The sequence below is a fragment of the Thamnophis sirtalis genome, unplaced genomic scaffold (genome assembly GCF_051295495.1).
Source record: "Thamnophis sirtalis isolate CommonGarterSnake01/CBP01778 unplaced genomic scaffold, rThaSir2_p1.2 scaffold_9, whole genome shotgun sequence".
Lineage (NCBI taxonomy): Eukaryota > Metazoa > Chordata > Lepidosauria > Squamata > Natricidae > Thamnophis > Thamnophis sirtalis.
Window position 1 is genome coordinate 20,950,509 of NW_028261389.1, and position 23,970 is coordinate 20,974,478.

The following is a 23,970-nucleotide window of genomic DNA, read 5'->3' on the forward strand; positions in this document are numbered from 1 at the left end:
TCATCTATCATCTATCATCTATCATCTCTCTCTAATTATTGTCTGTCTGTCTGTCTGTCTGTCTGTCTGTCTGTCTGTCTGTCTGTCTGCCTGCCTGCCTGCCTGCCTGCCTGTGCCTGCCTGCCTGCCTGCCTGCCTGCCTGCCTGCCTGCCTGCCTGCCTGCCTGCCTGCCTGCCTGCCTGCCTGCCTGCCTGCCTGCCTGCCTGCCTGCCTGCCTGCCTGCCTGCCTGCCTGCCTATCTATCTATCTATCTATCTATCTATCTATCTATCTATCTATCTATCTATCTATCTATCTATCATCTATCTATCTATCATCTATCTATCTATCTATATTGAATATAAATTGAATAGACTGAATAGGATAACATATCCTATTTTAAAGATGGCCAATGTTAGGTTATGGTTAATTATAATGCTCTACTTCAGTCTTCTCAAATCTGGTGGGCTGACGACATATATAGATGGGTTTCCTCTCTGGAAACTTCCATGAATGCTTATGCTGCTCTAAAGTTTTGCTTTTCATAATTAAAGTAATTATTCTGGTCCATAAGAAAAAGCAACAAAATCCACAATTGGACCATAGGCTTTTTATTGTCCTACTAAAAAGCAATTATTCTGACATTGTGGTTGGTCTTCTTAAAAAATATTGCCCAACTGTGGATTTTGCAATCTTCCTGAATCGTTCTCTTTTAAGTAAGAGTAAATGAAGTGCCTCTGAGCTGCTTTGGGGTTTGGAACATTTTATTGGTTCAGCAAATCTTATATGCTGTATATATTATCCTTTTGTTATCAGTCCCAAAATCTCTTGTGGCTTTCGAGCATAAACAATTGAAAATGATGATCATAAAACAATATTGCACCTGATATATACATCTCCTTTTCTTGGATATTTATTAGACTTTGAGACCGAACCTGTAAAATTTTAAAAACTTATTTGAACCGGTTTTTAATTGCTTTTTGCATGCAATATATGCGAAGTGATTTTAAAAGAGTTATCAAACAGATTTAAATACCAGAAAAACTGAATTCTCGACTCATTTTTGCATTTTTTTTGATAGGTGACAAATCCAGATTGAATGTTGTACTGTATAATATTGAGATCCATTACAGTATATTCAGCCAGATCAGGCTTTAAATTCCTTTCACCCATGATTACCTAGCAACCTTAGGCAACTTTTACTTAAGAAGCTATTTGAAGACTGAAATGGAGATAGCATAATTTCCAGTTGCTGACTGAATGTGAGACTTCCAGGTGCTTAAAGACCCCAACTCAGTGGTGGGTTCCAGACCCCAGTGCAACAGGGCCAGGCGTCCACCACATGCACATGCGCAGCACGTGCAAGCATACTTACCATCTGCAACATTCCAGCTGATCAGTGGAACATTGCGCAGGCACCGTACGCTCTGTGCGCATGAGTGAAAGCCCCAATTGGCTCAAATACAGGTAAGGAGGGCGGGCGGGCGGGCCCTCTGGAGCACAGTACCGAAACGGTACCTGGCAGGCACCGGTACGCTTGTACCAGGGCGTACTGGTCATATCCCACCACTGCCCCAACTCCAACAAGGACTAAAAGGAAATTACTTTGCCCAACACCATTTGAAAAGACAGCATTAGAAATAATATTGCTCAATGCTGTAATTCTCCCATCTCATCTCTCAGCTCCCATTAACAAAGATGGAAGTAGACAATCTTTGTTTACAAGACCAAACTTTACCACACTAAGGTGGCAGGCTGAACCAAAGTAGGCCTCAAGCCTGAACCAAACTAGGGTTTCATGATATTAAGCTTTAACTGTTCATATATAGAAATTGCAAAGGTTTGCTTTTAGAATATGGTGCAATTAGACACAAGTTAGAAGGAAGTCTGCACATGAAATCTGCTGAAGCAAAGTGTCTATTTTAACCTATTTGCTGGCTTGGTTGTAAATCTGTCTAGTAGACACATTGTCAGTTCCTCAAAATACGAGCTACGCTGCTCCATGTATACTTCCTGTAACTCCCTGTAACTCAGGGGCAAATCTTGAGGGGTGTTTCCAAAACTAACAGATGGCTTTAGCTGAAAGCGATAAACTATATAAGGAATTTCCTGACTTTCACTTTTTGTTCAGGCCATTGTTTCTGAACCTGCGCAATAAACATTTCCTTCCCTGAAGAGCTGGCTTGCGTGTCCTGTTTTTTCTACAACAACAGGAAGAATATTAAAGGCCATCATGTCTAGCTCAGAAGTGGGTTCTGGCAATCACTACTGCCGGTTTGCTTGTGGGCGTGCTGTGGGCACACGCGCAGTGCAATAAAAATTGGTCTGCGCATGCGCAGAAGCAAAAAACAAGATGGCGGTGCCTATGGTGTTGCCCACAGAACCAGTTCAGGGGTATGGCAGGCCTGGGTCGCTGCCAGTTCCAGTGACCCAGGCCTCCAAACCACTACCAGTTCATCCAGTTGGGACCCACCACTGGTATAGCTCTTGTAGCTCTTATTCATGTGATTCATCATCCAAATGGCTATTCTTTTCTGGATGTATTTGTTAAAGTTCTACTTAAAGTGTGGTAACTGGACATAATGTCCATATATATTTCAGCAAAGCTTCCTGGGGCGTTCCTTGGTGCTCTCTGAACTTGGTTGTTTTCTTGTAGATATTTCATTATCCAACTAAAAAACATCATCTGATAATGTCACCTAGATGGGTAATGAAATGTCTGCAAGAAAACAATCGAGCGCAGAGAGCAGCATGAGCCCCTCGGTTCAATCCTGAGCTACAAGTATTCTCTTTAATTTATCCTGAAACCAGTAATCCTACATATCCCTCCTTTATCTCATTTTCTGTTACAATCATTTCTTTAGTACAATTCCCTTTCTCTTCAAGAGATACCTATAATTTCCCCTTCTTTAGGAACATACTTATCAGTAAAACTTAAGGCTTATCTGAAATTCTAAATTAAGAGTTTTCATCCATAGCAGTCGTGGGATTCAAATTTTTTAATTATCGGTTCTGCGGGCGTGGCTTGGTGGGCGTGGCATGGCTTGGTGGGCGTGGCAGGGGAAGGATAATGTAAACTCTCCATTCCCTCCCCACTCCAAGGGAAGGTTACTACAAAATCCCCATTTCCTCCCAATCAGCTGGGACTTGGGAGGCGGAGAATAGATGGGGTGGGGGCCAGTCAGAGGTGGTATTTACTGGTTCTCCGAACTACTCAAAATTTCTGCTACCGGTTCTCCAGAACTGGTCAGAACCTGCTGAATACCACCTCTGAGCCATAGGAACTATTTTCTGTTAACTTTCACATAGTTACCAGCAAGCTCAAAACATGTGTAACCTTCCTTATTAGATTTAAAACATGTGGTTTTGAAACCTTAGATTAGGTAATAATATAAAATAATAAACAATTTATATTAAAAGCGGCCCCATTGTTTGGAATTTTCCACACCATGACTGAATAGTATCGCTTCAAGTCAGTATCATCACAAGAGTTCAAAATAATGCAGTGTGGAAATATGTTCTCCAAGTTTCATTCTCCTGAAAAAAAAAAACAATTCTGTTTTTCTACTGATTCCCAAGGTACCTTATTTATTTAGCACAGTTTTAGAGTTCCTTTTCAAAGAGAATTTGAACTTGGTTTGTACTGTAGTTATAAAGCAACTGGTTAGAACTGGTCAGAACCTGCTGAATGCCACCTCTGCCTTAGAGGTAGTACTGAGCAATGCTTAATTCTGCATTAAAATACTGTATAATGAAAAGGCAATGAATAAAGTATAGTCACAAAGTTTTGGGGAAAATATTTAATAGTTAAGGATTTCTAATTTGGGACCAAAGGACTACAATTTTAAATCTACGTTGAGTCATTCCATATTTTTAAGTGTGCTTTTTGTTGAGTTATTTTCTGGCGGAACGCTTTGTTTCCAGTAGCATATGGCGCATTCAAGGTATGTTAACTCCAAGGCCCAAATGATTCAGCACAAGGTAAGTTATCTATGGCTTCCATTATGCGGACACTTCATTTGCCACTTAATTACATGCATCTTCAGTTCAGGCAGACCGAACACAAACTTTACAGTCTCATCTCCTTAAAGACAAATCTCTTGATAGAGAAAACTGCTGACAAAGAAAGGAAAGGGAGGGGGAAGGGGAAAGACCACACATTAACACTTTTCCAGCATGAAGGGGGCTGTGATGGGAGGATTTCAGACGTGCATAATGTAAGGTGACCAGATTTTCAGATTGGTAAAGAGGGACATCATTGACCGGGGGGGGGGGGGGAGGGCTTGATTAAACATTTTATATTTTGTCAAACATGACCCCAGGACACTGAAACCATCATAAATACAAATCTGTTGCCAAACATCAAAATTTTGATCACGTGACCATGAGGATGCTGCAACAGTCGCTAAGTGTGAAAATGGTCGCTAAGTATGAAAAATGGTCATCGGTCACTTTTTCCAATGCCATTGTAACTTTGGTCACTAAATGAACTGTTCGAAAGTTAAGGCTAGCTTGCATTATAATGCCTTATGCTAGCTTACATTTTTCAAGAGAGAGAAGCTAAACTCCTTGTTAGAATTGAAATAGAAATGAATAGAGTAGAGCAAAGTAGAATAGAATAGTTTATTAGCCAAGTGTGATTGGACACACAAGGAATTTGTCTTTGGTGAATATGCTCTCAGTGTACATAAAGAAAAATAAAATAGTAGGATAGTGGGATCCTTGCTCACCAAGCTCAGAAAACAGCGATCCCACTATCTGCCCCACACCTCCTCTTTCTCCCTCTCGTTCTCTTTTTGGGGGTTCATCAGTGATATGGTGACTAGTTGGTAGATATAGCCAAATTGACCACCCCCCCCCTTGTGGATGGTTGTTATGTTTTTGTTATTTACTGTAAAAATAATGTATTATTTTTGCTTCCAAGAGATAAATTATGTCACAGTTTTTAGCTGTTTCTCCTTTAATTTTGGTGGTGCCTTCTCAGTCTCTTCTGGAAATCACAAGACTTGAAGAGGAGCTACACATCTCCTTTGGACTGAATGTTCTTGACCCCAATGCTAAAGGAAGTCATGCAAACTTCTATTAGGTAACAGAGGAAATGAGGGCCCAAATGGACATGAATCAGTGGCCCACAGACAGTACCTGTATGACTCTTTGTATAACTCTGAATATCAATCAATCAGAATAGAGCTGGAAGGGACCTTGGAGGTCTTCTAGTCCAGTTCCCTGCTGAAGTAGGAGACCCTATACCAATGCAGACAGGTGGCTGTCCAGTCTCTTCTTAAAAACTTCCAATGATGAAGCATCCACAGTGTCTCATGACAAGCTGTTCCACTGGTTAATTGTCCTCACTGTTAGGAAGCGTCTCCTTAATAATTCCAGGTTGCTTCTCTCCTTGATTAGTTTATTTAAGAGAAACCCTACTGGATTTAAGCATTTTTTTGCCCTTCTGTCCTTCTTCCCTACAATCTTTTTACCATAAATCTCAGAGTTGGTGCAACTGTGCAAATTCAAATGAAAAAAAATGGCAGACTTCTGGCAGACAATATTACATATTACAAAGTACAGTTTTACAAATTTTCTTTGCCATTAAATTATATTCTCCGCAAGGAAAAGCAGTTAATAGTGGCTGCCCCTTGTCTTGAACCTGCATAAAATCTATCTTTTCAACATTCAGATATTATAATCTTAGGGGCATATTTTAAAATACAATTTCTGAACAGGCAGTCAAGGATGTAGTCAGGATCATTTTATTGCCCGGAATGCATAAACCCTGTGCTATTTTTTCCTCCCCAAATAGTCATTTTATGAGCTTGTTCAAATGATGCAAATAAACTCACACTGCTTTTTATTTATCTCTTTCATAAATGGTTGTGCCAGCCAGGTACATAAATAGACACTAGGGACTAGCCTCTGGCTACTTGAACCACTTCATAGACTTCTAAAATTTCATCAGAAATCCACCTAAATGGATTATAGCGCAATGTTAACAACACATACTCTGCATGCAAAAGCTGAATCCCAGAGAATTGTTGCACGCCAGTGTTGGTAACAGGCAGTTAGGAACAATCTAAACTGCTCAAAGTTAGTGTAACAGGAAGAAGCTGAGTTCAATGCAGAGATGTTATTAACTTCCTTTTTTTCCTTTTATTTCTATTTTATTTCTTTTGTCTTAATATATTTTAGACTGTGTTTGTTAAAAATCTATACCGTGTACGGGCTCTGGGAAGTCTGGGGGGGGGGGAAAGGGAGGTGGGGTGTTAGGGGGGGGATATATAGTATGTGTTAGATTTTAAAGTTACGTGACTGCACTTGTATACTGTTGCTCTTTAATTCCACTGTAAAAATAGGATAAGCTGAATATATTAATAGATAGTAGAAATACACCGAAGGGAGGAGTAGAGGGAAAGAAGAAAGAGGGGTAGAGAGGGTGGGAGAGAGGACTGGAGGGAGGGTGAGAAGGAAGGGAGGGAGTGTACCGGGAGAGGGGAGTGGTAGAGGGGGAGGGGAAGTAGGGTAGAGGGGAATGATGGAGGGAAGATGGAAAGTTGGAGGGGGGCGAAAGAAAGGGTGTATGGAGGGTCGAAGAGGTACATTGGGTCTCTATTTTTGTGGGTTTTGTTGACAAGAGGAATGGCTGTGTTTATTGTTTAATGTTATATGACCCCGGTTATGCACAGTATATATGTGACTGTACGAAAATGAAAATGGAAAATAAAAAACACATTTACGAATAAACAGGCAGTAAGATGAGTGAGTGGTTTAACTATGGCCATGCATGCTTAAACCGCACACTGAATCAACCCATTTTCTCGGATTGTAGCAAACTTCCTATGTTCCTATACCTGCACACCTTTGAGAGTTCCTTTGCACCCTGTATGAGCTAGAAATTTGTTCTGATAGGGAGCACAATAATGAAATCTCATATTTTCCTGGAACATTTGTACTGCATCAGACCCACATCTATAAAATGGCTGTGCTCTTCCTTTTTTTTAATAGTTTTTTTTATTTTTTCATTTTCATAACATATAACCACATGTGTACTATTACATAGCCAACATTGTATTGTATTATTAGATGTTTACATCAATTTGTCTTGCCATCAACTTCCAAAATCAATTATTGGCTCTTCTGTTCTCCAAATACTATATTTGTACCTTATCCATCACTTTCTTCTCCCTCTCTCTTCCTCCTCCCTACCTCCTTTTTTCCTCTATCACCCTTCTCTTCTCTACTTCCCTTTCCTCTCTCCTTCTCCTCTCTCCTCTTTCCACTCCTTCTTTCTCTCCTCCTCTTCCCCCCTTGCCCTCTCTCCTATCCCTCTCTTCTTCCCTTACCTCTCTCCTCTACTTCACACTCTTCATCTCATTTACTTGGTGTATTTCAGCTTCTGAGCGAGCTCCATTTTATGTTGATGGTATTTACAATTCCTTTTCAATATAAATATTTAATTTTAACATATATCTTCTTCTTCCTTCTTCTTTTTTTAAGAGAGAGAAAATAAAATATACATATATAGTCATTATGCTTTTGCTGTGCTCTTCTTGAGTGGCTGTGCTGTCCCTGTGATTGTAGCATTTTAATCTTTGTACTGTCTGTATGGATGCTTTACTTTTGTTATTTTGGCACTGTTTATTGTAAACTGCCGAAGTTATGAACATGAGATGAGTGGCTTTATAAATGGAATGAATGAATAAAAAAATAAAATCCAACATTAATAATAGTTTTTCTTTAAAAAAAAAACATATCTTAGAATTTGCATTTCAGGCATTTGATGGCACTTGAAGTTCTACCAGATAAAGCTCAGGAAAAAACTGATCAATAACAAAGCAATCAGAGAAATCACTAAGAGAGATGGCTCCAAGAGCTGTATTTTTCTGGTAGCTCATAGGGGAGAAATCCATCACAGGTTATATGTCAACGAAGGAAAATTTGCTAGAAACAAAACAGTACATTCTAGAGGATCAAGAAACTGCTAGGAACAGTCATTCCAAAACCCATGATAGCTCATCTGTGGCACGCCAAAACCGTGCTTGTCAAAATCGCGGTGATAAAATCGCGGCGCTAAAGCCGCGGCGTCATCACCGCCGCAACAACAGCGCGGCAACAGAAGGGCGCTTTAAAACGGCACCGCGGCAGAAAGCCGACTTCAATTAAGGTAAGCGTTAGGATTAGGTTTAGGGGTTTGTTTTAGGGTTTGTTTTAGGGTTTGTTTTAGGGTTTGTTTTAGGGTTAGGTTTAGGGTTAGGTTTAGGTTTAGGGTTAGGTTTAGGGTTAGGTTTAGGGTTAGGGTTAGGTTTAGCGTTAGGTTTAGCGTTAGGTTTAGCGTTAGGTTTAGCGTTAAGTTTAGGATTAGGTTTAGGTTTAGGGTTAGGTTTAGGGTTAGGTTTAGGGTACTGAGTGCTTGGGAATGCGCGAATTTGCCCTCCGCGATTATGTCATCGCGATAGGGTCGCGTTTTTCCTTAGCGCTTAGAACAGCGCGAATTAGTCTTCGTGTTTATGTCTCTGCGGATAAGGGCTTCGCGGATTTGTGGTGGAACCTAGCTCATCAGCTATTTCTAAAATGCAGCTTTTGGTAAGACCCATTAAGCCAGAGGTGGGTTGCTCCTTGTTCAGCCCAGTTCGACTGAACCGGTAGTGGAATTTAGGCCTGGGTCGCAAAACAGGCACCGACCAAGATCTGCCACGCCCCTGAACCATTTCCCTCACCGTACTGGGCTGCCGCCATTCTGGTTTTTAGTGACAACATATGCACAGTTCACTGTAAATTGTTCTGTGCATGCACGAAGAACAATTTACATTGTGCGTGCACGAGCGAAGCACACGCAGGTTGTGCGCGGGTTGCGAATTGTTTGTAAAACTGGCAGCAACCGACCCCTGCATTAAGGCATGTTATGTACGACTTATTCTGTAGCTGATTGATAAGAAGATATTTAGACCAAAGCATTGCGGAAAATTAAGATATGCAGAGGAGAAACTAAGAATGAGGCGTGTTGATATAAATAGAACAAATGACAATATATTTCTATCAAAATATATCACTGATAATCTACAAATATGGACAGAATATTCGTAGGTTGGACAGAATAAAATCAAATTACTACAAAATAAATTAAAAGGACACTAATCTGTCAGTAAGAAGCATGGAAACCATTTTAACTTGTCTGATATATGAATGCTATTTGAAAGGTGCCTGTTTCAACCCCTCCTCCCAACTCCCCCAAAAACGTGAAATGCAGGAACAGCTTCACAATTTATTTGTTGTCACCTCTCCAGACTGGTCAAGTTGATGTAAATTACAAAATTGCTCTATGGTGGACACAATATGCTGTATCTGGGTTATAGAAATCCAGATAATTAGATGGAAGCAAACAGCAAAGTTTGCTCAGTGGTAATCTGGTGTTTTGTGAACAGACGTAGTGACTCTAGTAGTCACAAAACACCTACTTACAAAAGAAAATGCCTTTCAAAACTTCAGGATTCTATCTGCCATTCACCTCCCCCCCCTCTCTCTCTGTGTCTGTCTCTCTGTCTCTCTCTGTCTCTCTCTTTCTCTCCCTCCCTCCTATCTATCTATCTATCTATCTATCTATCTATCTATCTATCTATCTATCTATCAATCATCTATCTATCATCTATCTATCTATCATCTATCTATCTATATTATTCGGGTATTTATACACACACACACACAGAGAGAGAGGGAGGGAGGGAGGGAGAGGGAGGGAGGGAGGGGGAGAGAGAGAGAGGGAGAAAGAGAGAGAGAGAATAGATGATTCCAAAGAAACACATAAAAATACTGATCATCTGTGTTTTTGCACTCCTGGGTTGCAATATTCCATGTCCATTAAAAAAAAAATTCTAAGAATCTACAGATATTCAAAAGTGCCCCAGAAATAAGATTTATTTTAAAGGCCAGTACCTTGTTTGCAGTATGGTTTCCATTTAGGTTTTTTTGTAAAAAATAAATATATTTTTTTAAAAGAATTCATAATAATGGCAATAGCAGTTAGATTTATATACCACTTTATAGTGCTTTACAGCCCTGTCAAAGCAGTTTACAGAGTCAGCATATTGTCCCCAACATTCTGGGTCCTCATTTTACCGACCTCAGAAGGGTGGAAGGCTAAGTCAACCTTGAGCCAGTCAGGATCGAACTGCAGGCAATCAGCAGAATTAGCCTGCTATACTGCAATCACGGCTCATAATATCTGATGGGAGCCAAGAGTCCACAGGCTGAGGGACAGAACTGAAGAGAACTTGTTTAGTGTTGTGACTAAGTTGCTAAGCCAGAAATTAGAAACACTGAATTCCAGTCTTACCTTAAGTATAAAAGGCAGCTGGGTAGTTTTGGATCAAATTTTCTCTCTTTGCCCAACCCAGATTGTTGTTGGGGAGAGGGGAGTGAGCAGAAGCATTTTTTACCACCCTGAGGTGATCGCCATTGAACAAAACTAAAGGGGAATCGAAATCTCATCACGATAAGTCATCATCAAGACTTATTGACTTAGTGACAAGACTACATTTTCTCTTTGAAAGAGAAAGAGCCACAAGAAGAGTTGCAAAGGGTAAGCTTTGCCCTTATCTCCTCTTCCTTACTAACGGTATGGTTTTGGATCTGACAAGAGAAAGATCTGGAAATGTACATTACATTTTAGAAAAGGCATAGAGATAGCCCTCGACCTTACAGCCATTCATTTAGCAACCATTCAAAGTTACAATGGCATTGAAACAAAGTGTCTTACAACAGGTCCTTGCACCTAACAACCATTTTTTCATTTTCATTTTTCATTTATTTGGGATTTATAGGCCGCTCTTTTCCCTGAGGGGACTCAGGGCGGCTTACATTCATAGGAAAAGGGGGGGTGCAATATAAAGACATAAACAATATGTGAATAAAATAAACAGTAAAAACACAACTTTCATTCAACACTCAACACTCGGGCGGGGTGAATTAGAAACTTATCCCCAGGCCTGACGGGATAGCCAGATCTTAAGGGCTGTGCGGAAGGTCTGGACGGTGGTGAGGGTGCGAATCTCGACGGGGAGGTCGTTCCACAGGGTCGGAGCTGCTACTGAAAAGGCTCTCCTCCGCGTAGTCGCCAGTCGGCATTGACTGGCGGATGGAATTCGGAGGAGGCCCAATCTGTGCGATCTAATTGGTTGGAGGGAGGTAATCGGCAGGAGGCGGTCTCTCAAGTACTCAGATCCACTACCATGGAGGGCTTTAAAGGTGGTAAGTAATACCCTGAAGCGCACCCGGAGATCGACAGGTAGCCAGTGCAGCTCGCGGAGGATAGGTGTTATGTGGGCGAACCGCGGTGCGCCCACTATCACTCGCGCGGCTGCACTCTGGACTAACTGCAGCCGCCGAATGCACTTCAAGGGCAGCCCCATGTAGAGCACATTGCAGTATTCCAGCCTAGAGATCACAAGGGCTCGAGTGACTGTTGCGAGGGCCTCCCGGTTCAGGTAGGGTCGCAACTGGCGGACCAGGCGAACCTGGGCAAATGCCCCCCTGGTCACAGCCGACAAATGATGCCATCCTCACAGTCACATGATAAGACTTCAGGAGCTTGGCAAGCAGCATGAATTTACCACAGGCTCACGAGTTTGACATCTGTGACCTTCCCAGAAGGTTTCTCACAAGCACAGTCAGTAAGGGGAAACGGGGTTTGTTTAACAACTATATGATTACTTAACAACAGCAGTGCTTTGCTTAAGAATTGTGGCAAAAAGGTTGCAACATCAGGCGTGATTCACTTAACAACTGCCTTGCTGTAACAATGGAAATTGTTGTAAATTCTTTATAATTGTGGTGGTTAGTTGAGAACTACTTGAATACACAAGTGCCTCTGTGTATATGTATGTATCGTGTGTGTGTGAATGTGTGTGTGTGTGTGTGTGCTTCTGTGACAACTACAGTAGGGTAGAGATCTTGATACAAATAAATATAGCATAAAAACATTTATGAGACACGAGGAAAGAAAAGGTCAGCAAAGGATGAGATTCTGTATAAACGAAATAAGGTCATAAATCCTCATCGCAGAAAAATGATGAAAGGCAGGAACATGCTCTGACCCTTTAAGAATTGAAATGTGCAATAATAAATGATTGGAGGCGTTTATGGTGAATAGGCATGGAGGGAAGGGACGGGGGGGGGGAAGGTGATTGAGAACAGGCATGGATTTATTTATTTATTTTATTTATTTAATCGATTTATAGGCCGCCCAATCCCGGAGGGCTTCTTTTTCAGATGCTCATTTTCCCACAAGGGTTCAAAACATGGTAGCATTCCAATCAACTCTGCAGTACTTCTTCATCTTTAGTTGACAATTAACAATGTTTTTTCATCTCGATAAGCATAGCTAAAATATTTTGAATTCCTATTGACGGCAACAATCGTTGATTTTGTCATTGGCATCTATTCTATGGTCTTATCATGATCACGTATCTTGGCATTGGCATTCTCTTGGCATTCTCCTTACCATTGTTGTTGTCATAATTATTATTACCAAAGTGGTACCATATTTTTCGGAGTATATGTAAGATGCACCTTTTTCCCTCAAAAAGAGGGTAAAAATCTGGGTCCATCTTATACACTGAATACAGCATTTTTGGCCTCCTGAAATCCCGCCTCTTTGCACAAATGGTCATGCATAGGCTTTAGGAGTACTCCTGGGGGCTGGGGAGGGCAAAAATGAATGAAAAACTGGCTGCTTTTTGCTCATTTTTGCCCCCCCAGGCCCCAAGAGCACTCTATAAGCCTTCTAAAGGCTATGCATACCCTTTTTTTGGACAAAAAACAGGCCCGTTTTTCATGAAACTTCCCATTTTTGGGAAGTCTGCAGAGTGTAAAAACCTTTTTTTTAATTTGCCTCTTCAAAATCTTGGTGCATCTTACACTCTGTTGCATCTTATACTCTGAAAAGTACAGTAATTATTTTACCAAAGTAAAGGAGTTGTAGGAGCTGTATTTCCCAATACTTACTATTGACCTATTTTTCCCACCTGAAAACCAAAAAGGACACTGAAAAAAAAAGGAGTATGATACCACCTTTCCAGACAGGCTGGGCTGTAACTTTCATAATCTCCCATCTATACGTCTGTAAATTCCAAGTTCTATAAAAATCTTCAGGACCTAAGATCTTTGTTTCTATAAACTGAAGATTATGGAACTTTTAAATTCTAACGAGAGTCCAAGGTGATGTCAGAAAAAAAAAAACCCAATTGTATTATTATTAGATCATTATTAGAATTTTGGAAATAAATGTGATTCAGGAATTGATCCCAAACAAATATTTTGGGTTCATGCACTCTGCTAAGCCATGCTAAATTGGAACCATTTCGAATTGTAATCCAAAATATATTTAGTTTGCTTTACAGTATTGTGTAATCTCGGCCATTTGAATTTGCAATCAAAGTTTTCCCAAAGGTGCTTTTTAAAAAGGCAACTGGATTTTAATTTGTTTGAAGTTCAGTTCAGAACTGAAGAAGCTTTTTGATGAGAAACAAAACGTCTTCAAGCTAAACAAAGTCCAGCTGCCTTTTTAACAAGCACCTTTGGGGCAACCATGACCTGGATGACTGAGAATCTCCATAGAAAATCAAACTTTATATTGTAAGCATTATACATGACTTCTCCCTTGATGATATATTCAATAAACCACCAGTAAAATAAAATATAGTTTAGCATGTTGTGGGAACCCAGCAACTATGTGGACAAAGTACTGTTGACATAAACTCTACAACACATTGCTTAAGCTATGAAAGCCTTACTTAGATGGAAGCTTTAGAATCAAGTTCTTTTGGATGTGAGGACAACATTACCCATCCCTGATGCTGAATCAGTAATCCTATATCTATTTACTTGGGAGTATGTTATCATGAACTCATTAGGAATTATTTTTTAACAGATGAGTTTAGTGTTGCACTTTCAAGATATTCTATACCCGTGATGGCGAACCTAAGGCATGTGTGCAAGAAGCATGCAGAGCCATCTCTCTGGGAATGGCAGCTGTCGCCCGTTGCTTTTTCAGGTTCGCATGCACAGCTGGTCTTTGAGTGCATCAAGAAGCTGAGCTTCCAGTTTCCAGCACAAACATGCACACTGGGGAACTGGTCTTCCAATTTCTGGCGTTCCCACATGTGCGCCCCGGGGAGCGGCTTTTCCAGTTTTTAATGCTCCTCCCACATGTGCATGCTCCCGTTTCAGCAGTCAGTGCCAAAAAGGTTCACCAACACTGTCCTATGCACTTCACCAAATCCAAAAACCAGAGTTACTGTATTCATTCTTAATTTCAGCTACGTTTCAGCTTTGGGTATTAATTTTTTCCCAAAAATAAAATGCATGTTCACACAAACCTTGTAAATATAGGGCATGATTTTCTATATAGATAGGTTCCAAATGATGAACTGCTCTTAAAATACCAGAAATTGCATAGGCAAGTTATTTCAGAGATTTGCAAAGGAAGTTCCTAATTGCTGTATTGGGCCAATGTAAATAAATATAAATTCTGTACTGAAAAAGCAAAGGAATTTATAACTATCAATGGGCAACATTTGAGAAACCATCTCACTTATTGCCCAAGGTTGTAATTTGAACTAAGGAAGGCATATTATGTTAACAATTATTTTAAATCTCATTGCATAGACATTTTTGTATGCCAATGGGTAACACATCCTAAGGCACTGCACCCTCTCCATGGGATTCTAGATGTGAGAATATGAGATAATAGCTGACAAATGATTCATTTTGACAAATCCCTTGATATAATCAGATTCAATGTTCAGTTCAAACCCTTGTTATGCTGAGTAATAGGAACTGGCAGGGAGAAATCCAATAGAAGTGAATATTTGTAGCTTAGAGTTGAACTGTGAAGTTGGTGCTTTCTAAGCTTGGTTGCTCATCTGTGGACCTTTTGTTACTCAACTAGGTAACATCATCATCGCAAGTGAGTGAGAGATTTGCTGCTTTTTAATATGCAGTTAGCTTGTCCTGCCAATTTTGGTTAGGATGTAGTTTATTTTTTCGTCATTTCTTGATTAGAATCTTATTTTCTGCCTGGTTATTTGCCTGGTCTTGATCCCTGCTTATCTGAATGTGGGCTGCTGGAGATGTGTTGTAGTTCTTTTTTCCCCCTTCCTAGATTTATTATTGACTCTTTTGAATAATGTGTAAATGTTGTTCATTTCAATATGTCAATTGATGGCTGATTCGGCTGAATAGTGTTTTTCCAAGAATCATCTAGCATTTTTGGATTTGGATTTTGAGATCCAAAAATGTTAGAGAATTCCTAGAAACCTGACAGTCAAACACATATATGAATCTGTGTCTAAGTACAGCATGCAAGCAAGCTGCATTCCCACAATGATTCATTAAAAATAACCATAGTTTAAGAATCCAACCATAATGCCTGGATTCATACAAGATGGTAGTTGAACTTTGGCATGAGAAGAGCTGCAATAGTGTTATTTTACTGCCTTTTTAGGGTTATTAAATGTAAATGAAAGCAGCATCCTTATGTAACAAAAGAGAGGATTTTGACGGGAGAAAGGTTGTATCTGCTAAAATCCCCCAGTTAACCAGATTCTTAAATGACTCTGCCTTTATTATATACTTAAGTGCCCTTCATTTTCTTTAGTCATTGTTAGTGGCAGATTATTCTATGCCAAAATATTTGACAAGGATCTTTAACAGGTGAAATTGGAAGACTTTCATGAGATGCCTTTGAGATAGATTAATATTGCATTAATAACCAGTACTTGTGAATAGTTAAATGGAAGGAAAATATTTTGTTTCAGAAAAGAGATAGTAGTAAGTTACTAGAGCTAATCATTTGTAGCCATGTCATATATCAAAGCTACCTCAGCTGCACTCCAGAAATATTATAGCAAACATCAAATAAATTGACTATGAAGAAAACATTGGCATTTCCTTCTTAGTCTGTTGTTTGTTTGATATTGAGTCGACAGCGATCTTTTTTGTCAAAAATAGCCAGGAAGCTAATATGTTTGTACTGACATCATCTTTCATCAGATGGTCAAAATATCAAGCTCTCTAAAAAATCAAACAAGCAAACAAAGCTCCACAATAATTGCCTTTCTTTTTTATTAACCGCAAAAGCGATTCAGGCAACACACTGAATACAAGCCATCAATATTTTAAAGCTGGCTGCATGGAGTTTTAAAGTCAATGAGACTAAAATCAGCTCACATGGGGAGTCTTGTGCTAGAGCATCAACTGGAAACAAAACCATAGCTATATAACTAGAACAGTGGTGGGTTGCCAAGTTTTTTTACTACCAGTTCGGCTGCGCTTCCGTGCGCTAATACTTCTGTGCATGTGCAGAAGCACCCGGCAGGTGGGTGGAGCCTCCCACTGCTTCACCCGATCCGGGCCAAACCGGGAGCAACCCACCTCTGAATTAGCAGAACTACCTTCTGTTCCTGAGAGATGCAAGAAACTTTTAACCTTCATGCTGCAAACTTTGGGTTGGTTGAGTGATGGGAAAAAAGCCCCTCAAAATATTCTAAACCTGGTACCTGCCAGGTTTGGACTACAATCTTCAACCAATGCTTTCTATAGGTAGGTTTCTCTAATTCAGGAATGTCAAACTCAAGGCCTGTGAGCCAGATCCAGCCCATGGGGTGCTTAAATCTGGCCCATGGGGCCAGCCTGGAAATATCAAAGGACTGGCCTGTGACGCCTCTACTGGCAAAAACAGGCCATGGGGAGGAGGCCCCGCAGGGCCCCATGTGGCCTGTTTTCAGCCAGGAAAGTCCTGCGGGAGGCCATGGAGGCCAAAAATAAGATTTGGAGAACTGTGCACAGACCCCCATGCCCTGTTTTGGCCAGCAAAGTGCTGCAGGAGGCCATCCAGACTGAAAATGGGGGGATGGGGGGAGGGTCTGCACATGCACCCTATGCCCCACTTTGGCCAGCAAGGTGCTGCAGGAGGTGTCTGTCCCATCTCCCCCACAGCTCCCCATCCCTGGCCCATGCAGGAGAACTACAATGCTGATCTGGCCGTCCACCCCTGCTCTAGCTAATATGTGTTGAACTCCATTATCTCTGAAGGCCATCCATTAAGATAAACCAGAGTAATCTGTTCCAATTTGCAACTGATCCTAAAGTTCAGAGAGATCTCATTTACTTCCTTTTATAATTACATGGTAGAAGTCAAAAAGTGATTTCTCCCATTGTCTACCAATTCTTTCTTGATGTTTGGATATTTTTTAGGAAACAATCAACATCATCCTGGTTCTCCAGTTATTGACTGAGTTTTCAGACTACAGTAGGTTACAAACTTTGGTTTACCAGTCGTATTGCTTGAGGTCACAAATTGCTAATCCAATACGAGGAAAATACATTCAGACCCAATTTTCTTCAATGCTATGGCACAGCGAACTATAAATTAAACCCCACATGCTGGGCTGGCATGGCATGCTAGGTTTAAATGGGGTTGACTAGTCTGTACTTCAGTATTACAGAAACAAGCAGAGATTTGGTACAAACTTTCAGTGCTAAGCTCTGGTTTAATGAAAACTCATCTCACTTTTCCTTAGAGACACAGAGATTTACTGCAGATGGGCTGAGAGGAGCAGGGGCCAGATTCAATCATGCCTAAATATTTTTCTGAAGAACCATAATTCTAGAGCTCTTTGAAAGTGAAACAAGGAGAGAATTGCTTGTCTATCTGGTCCATCCCTAAAAAGGTTGTCCTGTAGACTCTCTCTGGATGGCATCCCCTTGGGTGTGATGCAGTGGTGGGATACGACTGGTATGGCCCGGTATGGGTGTACCAGTGCCTGCTGGAAGCACCAGATACCGTTCCAGTATGGTGCTCTGGAGGGTCCACCCACCCGCCCGCCCTCCTTACCTGTATTTGAACGGATTGGGGCTTCCGCGCACATGCACGGAGCATAAGGCGCCTGTGCGATGCTCCGCTGAGCAGCTGGAGCATTGCAGAGCATCACAGGCAGTAAGTACGCATGTGTGCAATGCCTGCATGCTGCGCATTTACATGTGGTGGACGCCCAGCCCCGTTGCAATGGGATCCGGAACTCACCACTGTTGTGATAACCTTCACAAGTCTCTCTGGATAGGTAAAATCAATTTGAAAAAGTCAACCTTGAAAAGATCCAGATCCTGAGTTTTAAAGATGATGATCTACCTAGAAGCTACAGGTAGACCTTGACTTAAGACTTTAACTGAGCCTGGAATAATCACTTGTACTTGTCATAAAGAGGATTGCCATGTACAAAGAGGATCATCTTTGTAACGTTCCATCCACTGATAGTCAAAAGTGCAAAATCATATACCTCACTGAAACCCTCAGCATATTATATCCCTTTCACTCTTCTTTTAAACAAACACAATTAAAAAATATATTATTCTGACTATTAAAAATCAGAAGTTTCCTGCTACCACCACACTCATCTCAAAACTGTGGCTGACTTCATGTCCCAAAGGTGCTTTTTCAAACTTTTCTTTGTTTTTGCTTGAAGATTTTTTGCTTGTCACCCAAGAAGCTTTTTCAGTCCTGAAACTGAAGAAGCTTCTTGGATGAGAAGCAAAATGTCTTCAAAGCAAAAACAAAGAAAAGTTCAGCTGCCGTTTGAAAAAGTCCCTTTGGGACAACCATGACCTGGATGACTGAGAATCTCCATAGACATATCAACCATCTTCATTGTTATCTAACACTGCAGCAGATTCTGTCCTCTCAACCCAAGCAGGACCCATTGCAACATGGAATATTGTGATGCTCATAAGTGCAAGGACCCATTGCATAGTTTTTCAGCACTGCCATGATTTCAAATTAAACAGGCCAGTTGTTAAGTAAGGACTACCTATATCTACGTATAATAATCTTTTGTTGCAGGAAACTTTAAGCACATTGCTGCTGATTTATATAATTACAGTAAAGGGGATTTCTAGGACCTTAAATTTTAATGCAGCTAAAGGGAACATTTATTTTCAACTCGTTTTCTCCTTACCTCCCATGAGGAAGAGAAGTCCTGCCACATACTGCATAAGGCCTCGATCCCAGCAGCAGCCCAGCACCCCGATGATCCATCCAAATAGGATGATAGCCACCGCCATGCCCATAAAACCAGCTGTCATTCGGCGTAAATCTGCAATGTGAAATAAAAGTCCAGTTAATATTAGTCATTGTTTGTCTTGATGATTTAAAAGCCTAAGCCTTTTGGCGCTGAACATTTGGTGACTTGCTAAGGTAGAACTCTTCTCATGCACGTCAAAAAGAGGTGTTGCTTCATTGATTTTAAAGAATAAGAAATACAGAATCATCTGTTCTGTCGAGTTTCAAGTGATCATGCTTGTCATCAGATAGAAAAAAGATGACAGTTACGTACAAAGCTGGTTTCGTCTGCAAATATTAGTTGATCAAAATAAAGATTGCTTTTCACTAGCAAAAGACTAGTAGGGAGTTACAGACATGTTTTAATAATTCAGTTTTAAAAACTAAACTTAACATTATTTTTTCCCTTAAAATCAAGAGTTTTAATTTTATTCCCATTTGCCTCTTCTCAACACTTTCCATTCTGGCCCTTGTCAGGGATGACCTGCAACTCAATTATCCAGAAATTGCAGAAGAACAAGTCTGAATTAACAAATAGCAAAGCATAACCCCAAGACCAAGCGAGTAGGAGATATTTGGTTGTTGTCTCTGTTAACTTTGTTCTTCCACTACTTTCTGTGATTTTCTTTAAAATGCAAATCCCCTTTATCTTATGTAAGTTGAGAAACAGGCATGTTTTCAGAAAAGAAAAATGGGAACAAGAATCTGCTTTGAATAGACAGAATGTCTCCATGCTCATGGGAGTACTTACCTGTCTGTAATATTTTAATATATTCTTTTTTATTTTTTTATATAAAGTTTTTTATTTTTTCATTTTCATAACATATAATCACATGTATACTATTACATAGCCAACACCGTACTGTATTATTAAATGTTTACATCAATTCACCTTACCATCAACTCCCCAAAACAATTATTGGCTCTTCTGCTCTCCATACACCATATTTGTCACTTTCTTCTCCCTCCCTCCTTCCCCTCCCTCCCTCCTTTCTTCATTCTGTCATCCTTCTCTTCTCTACTTCCCCTTCCTCTCTCATTCTCCTCTCTCCCCTTTCCACTTCTCCTTTCTCTCCTCCTCTTCCCCCCGCCCTCTCTCCTATCCCTCTCTTTTTCCCTTACCTCTTTCCTCTACTTCACACTCTTCATCTCATTTACTTGGTGTATTAATATACTCAATACTATGGATAACAATTATAGATTAGACTATATATTTCAAACCAGAGATTAGAGGAGCAGTGTAACACAGTGGCCCCCATCTGTTTGGGCACAAGGGACTGGTTTCATAGAGAGAGTTTTTCCGCGGACTGGAGGGGATGTAGTTTAGCATGATGCCTGGATCTCATAGATGGGGCTTTGCTTGTTTGCATGGGCTGGTTTCTGGCATAACAGAATGTATTGCAATAGACAGTCTTATGGCTAACTTAGATTATATTAATGCAAGATGAGACAATGTCTGCATTGCCATAATATGTTGAAGCATCTTAAAACATGCATCTTAAAACATCATTCTGGCCATGTTCATTAAGTGTCAACTTCGAATCAAACCTGGCAGAAGCCATTTTTCTACTTCTCAGTTGCCACATAGGGTGGGGGAAGGAGGATAAAATGTGTTGCTAGACAAAACACAAATCTTTCTTGTGGGAACCAAGGTCATCTCTACAGATGGTGGATAGAGACGAGGAAGAGTGCCTGGAGAGCCTGCCAATTAACCTAATTGGCCAACGTGACCTGAGATTTTTGGGAAGGGAGTTATTTCCTACTTTAATTATACTAAAATGGTGGAAACATTTAGAGTTGGTTTTCCATTTGATTGTGCCGATATGATGCACCCAATAAAGAAGTTCTTAGAGAAGGACCTTAGCCCTCAAGTTCTGATTTGTTTGGGTTTGTTAGGATCTTGACATTAAGTTGCATAAATCCAGTCATACACTACAGCAAAGTATGAGTGCTTGTTACATAAGGTATAATTAGTTTGGGTAACATTTTCTGTTTACCTTGTAAAACTAAATCACAAAGGTTGACACAATGTTTAGCCAACTTAAATGTAAATTCAGACATAGCATTCATAAGGTTTCAGTAGCATTCAGTAGCATTCATAAGGTTTAGATTTTGTTCATTTGGGAATGTGAATTGACCTGGGACTCATTGCAACAGATATGATCCCAACAGTATTACCAGAAGACCACTCAAATAACTCTACTCCGTGTATGAGAACTGATGCTGACGTATCTATCACCAGCACCATCACACAATTAGTTTGCTTTCAGCTCACCAGTGGTTAAATACATTGTGGATATTCATTTCTGTATGAGTACAGACTATAAATTACATTCAGAAATCATCTGCCATATTGAATTGCACATGTACAAGAATATTTGGATGATGTTAGTGGCATTCTCCAAGCAAACAAATGTATTATAGTGCAAGAACGATGCAGTGAACTCTGCTGCCAAAGCTATTTGCCAAAGTAACTCAGTTTGTCTTCAAGGTGTCAGAGGAATTTCTATGGAAATTATTCCCACTTCTCATACTTTGAAAACATTTTTAGTAGCAGACATATCAGGAAAAACCTTATTTTTTTTTAAAAAAAAAATCCAATCTTTATCTGCCCTGGTACAACTGCTGCCCAAGAACGCCACTCTCAAAAGGCAGCGTGGTGTGAAAGGAAAATAGTGAACTGGTTATTGGAATTGCTCTGTGTTGTCCAAAGCTATTTGGTTGGCATTCCTTCCCTGTCACAATGTGGTATACCGAAATGTCAAGGCTGCGGACAAGTCAATTCAGAGCACTTCTTTCAGTGAGAAATGAATGCACGGATATGCTGAATCAGCCACTACATCTATTTTGAAAGAAAGAGGTCAGAGAAGAGAGACATGTTTAAGCATGCCCCATATCAGAATTTGAAGCAATTGAATAGGTCTAATATCAATCAAACCAAGGTGCTGTCCTCCAAGGATGCAACGCTACATAACTTTACTAGGGACATTCTCCTGTTATCCAGGATGAGTTTCACAATAGGAACATGAAATGAGCAGTATGTATTACCCCTGCCTTCTGCAACAGGACATCCTATCACACACTGCTATTTATTCTTTGACTTTTCTCCCCGTGTAAAAAGGATCTATTAATCCCTCTACATTTAAATAGTTTTCATGATGTTCTTTGAATATTTCTCACATTCCTTGCCATGGACTCCTGTTGTGGCCTGGCAGGAGTTGTTAGAGCTGTCGCCAGACTCTGACAGCAACAGGGCTTATGAGTCGGCCTTGGAGGAGGTGGAGGACCCTGGACAGGGTGTCAATTCTGAGCAGGGTGAGGAGAGACTGGTTGGCCACCAGGTGGCGGCAGAGCATTGGATCAAAGGGAATGTTCATGAAAGCATTTGGGAGTTGTATCAGGATGCATGCAGGAGAAGGGCTGATCGGCGTAAAGAACAACTGAGTACTTACAGGAGATGATAACGAGCAGCTGTTGCTCGTTAGGATCTCCTCCTGCTGATAAAAGAGACTGCTGGTGCCACGCCCTGGTGGCAGAAGTCAACGTTCCTTGTTCTCGTTCCTCGTTCGCGTTCACAAATCGAGAGAAGTCAACTTGGATAAGTGGCTTGATATATAGAATCCTGTTTGCAGTGTTTTGTGAGTTATAAGACTTTTGCCAGAGCAATTATCTTTGTTTCTTTTGGGCTCGCAGCCAGCAAGAGCCAGGGCTGATTAAAACATTATTTCATACGTCTGTTTGGCTTTCGTTCCTGAACGGAGAAGGGGGGTGGGTCAGAACAGACTCCCATATGATAAATGGGGAGCATGACACTGTCAGCATGCAAGGAGTAATAACCAAGGTAATGGATTCTTTTTGTTTCCCTTTTGTAGGAAATCAGGGGCACATTTCCTTATGTTGGTCTCCATGTTGTAAAAAAGATGTTGAGACTCTAGAAAGGGTGCAGAGAAGAGCAACAAAGATGATCAGGGGACTGGAGGTTAAAATATATAAAGAATGGTTGCAGGAACGGTCTTATGAAAAGAAGGACTACGGGTGACATGATAGCAGTATTCCAATATCTCAGGGGCTACCACAAAGAAGAGGGAGTCAAGCTATTCTCCAAAGCACCTGAGGGTAGGGCAAGAAGCAATGGGTGGAAACTAATCAAGGAGAGAATTAGAACCAAGGAGAAATTTCCTGACAGTTACGTAGAACAATTAATCAGTGGAACAACTTACCTCCAGAAGTTGTGGGTGCTTCAATACTGAAAGTTGTTAAAAAAAGTGTTGGATAACCATTTGTATGAAGTTGTGTAGGGTTTCCTGCCTAAGCAGGGGGTTCGGGCTAGAAGACTTCCAAGTCCCTTCCAATTCTGTTATTCTATTCTATTCTATTCTATTCTATTCTATTCTATTCTATTCTATTCTATTCTATTCTATTCTATTCTATTCTATTCTATTCTATTCTATTCTGTTGTTGCTGTTTACAGGATTGGAGTAAAATGTGCAGTTAATAATGTAAAGAAATTTTGGATGAGCTATTCTCTTTATTCTTTGCTCCGGAATGAGGCAAAGTATAGACCAGGGGTGTCAAACTCGTGTTGTCACGGCAGCATCATGTGATGTATCGGGACTTCTCCCCCTCTTTGCTAAACCGGACGGGGGTGTGGTTAGTGTGTGAAGCATCTGGCCTGTGGGCCGTGAATTTGACAACCCTGGTATAGACCATTAGCTTTCTTCAGCTAACTCCTAAATGTCTGTGGGATTGCAACTGCCATCATTCTCAGCCTTCACTTAGTCACATTTCTCTGGTCAAATGTATCTGGTGCACATCAAGTCAGGAAAACTACTGCAGGAATGATTACAGGAACATAATGATAATTGCATAGCTGAAAGAAGAAGGC

General features: G+C 40.5%; 1 protein-coding gene across 1 annotated transcript in view; it reads right to left on the bottom strand.

The window, feature by feature from the left end:
- TMEM178B (transmembrane protein 178B) overlaps positions 1–23,970 on the bottom strand; it is a 355,126-nt gene that overhangs the window by 27,512 nt on the left and 303,644 nt on the right. Inside the window, exon 3 of the mRNA XM_087723002.1 lies at positions 18,982–19,119. Coding sequence (XP_087579128.1) covers positions 18,982–19,119 — 138 coding nt within the window. The remainder of the gene's footprint in view (positions 1–18,981; positions 19,120–23,970) is intronic.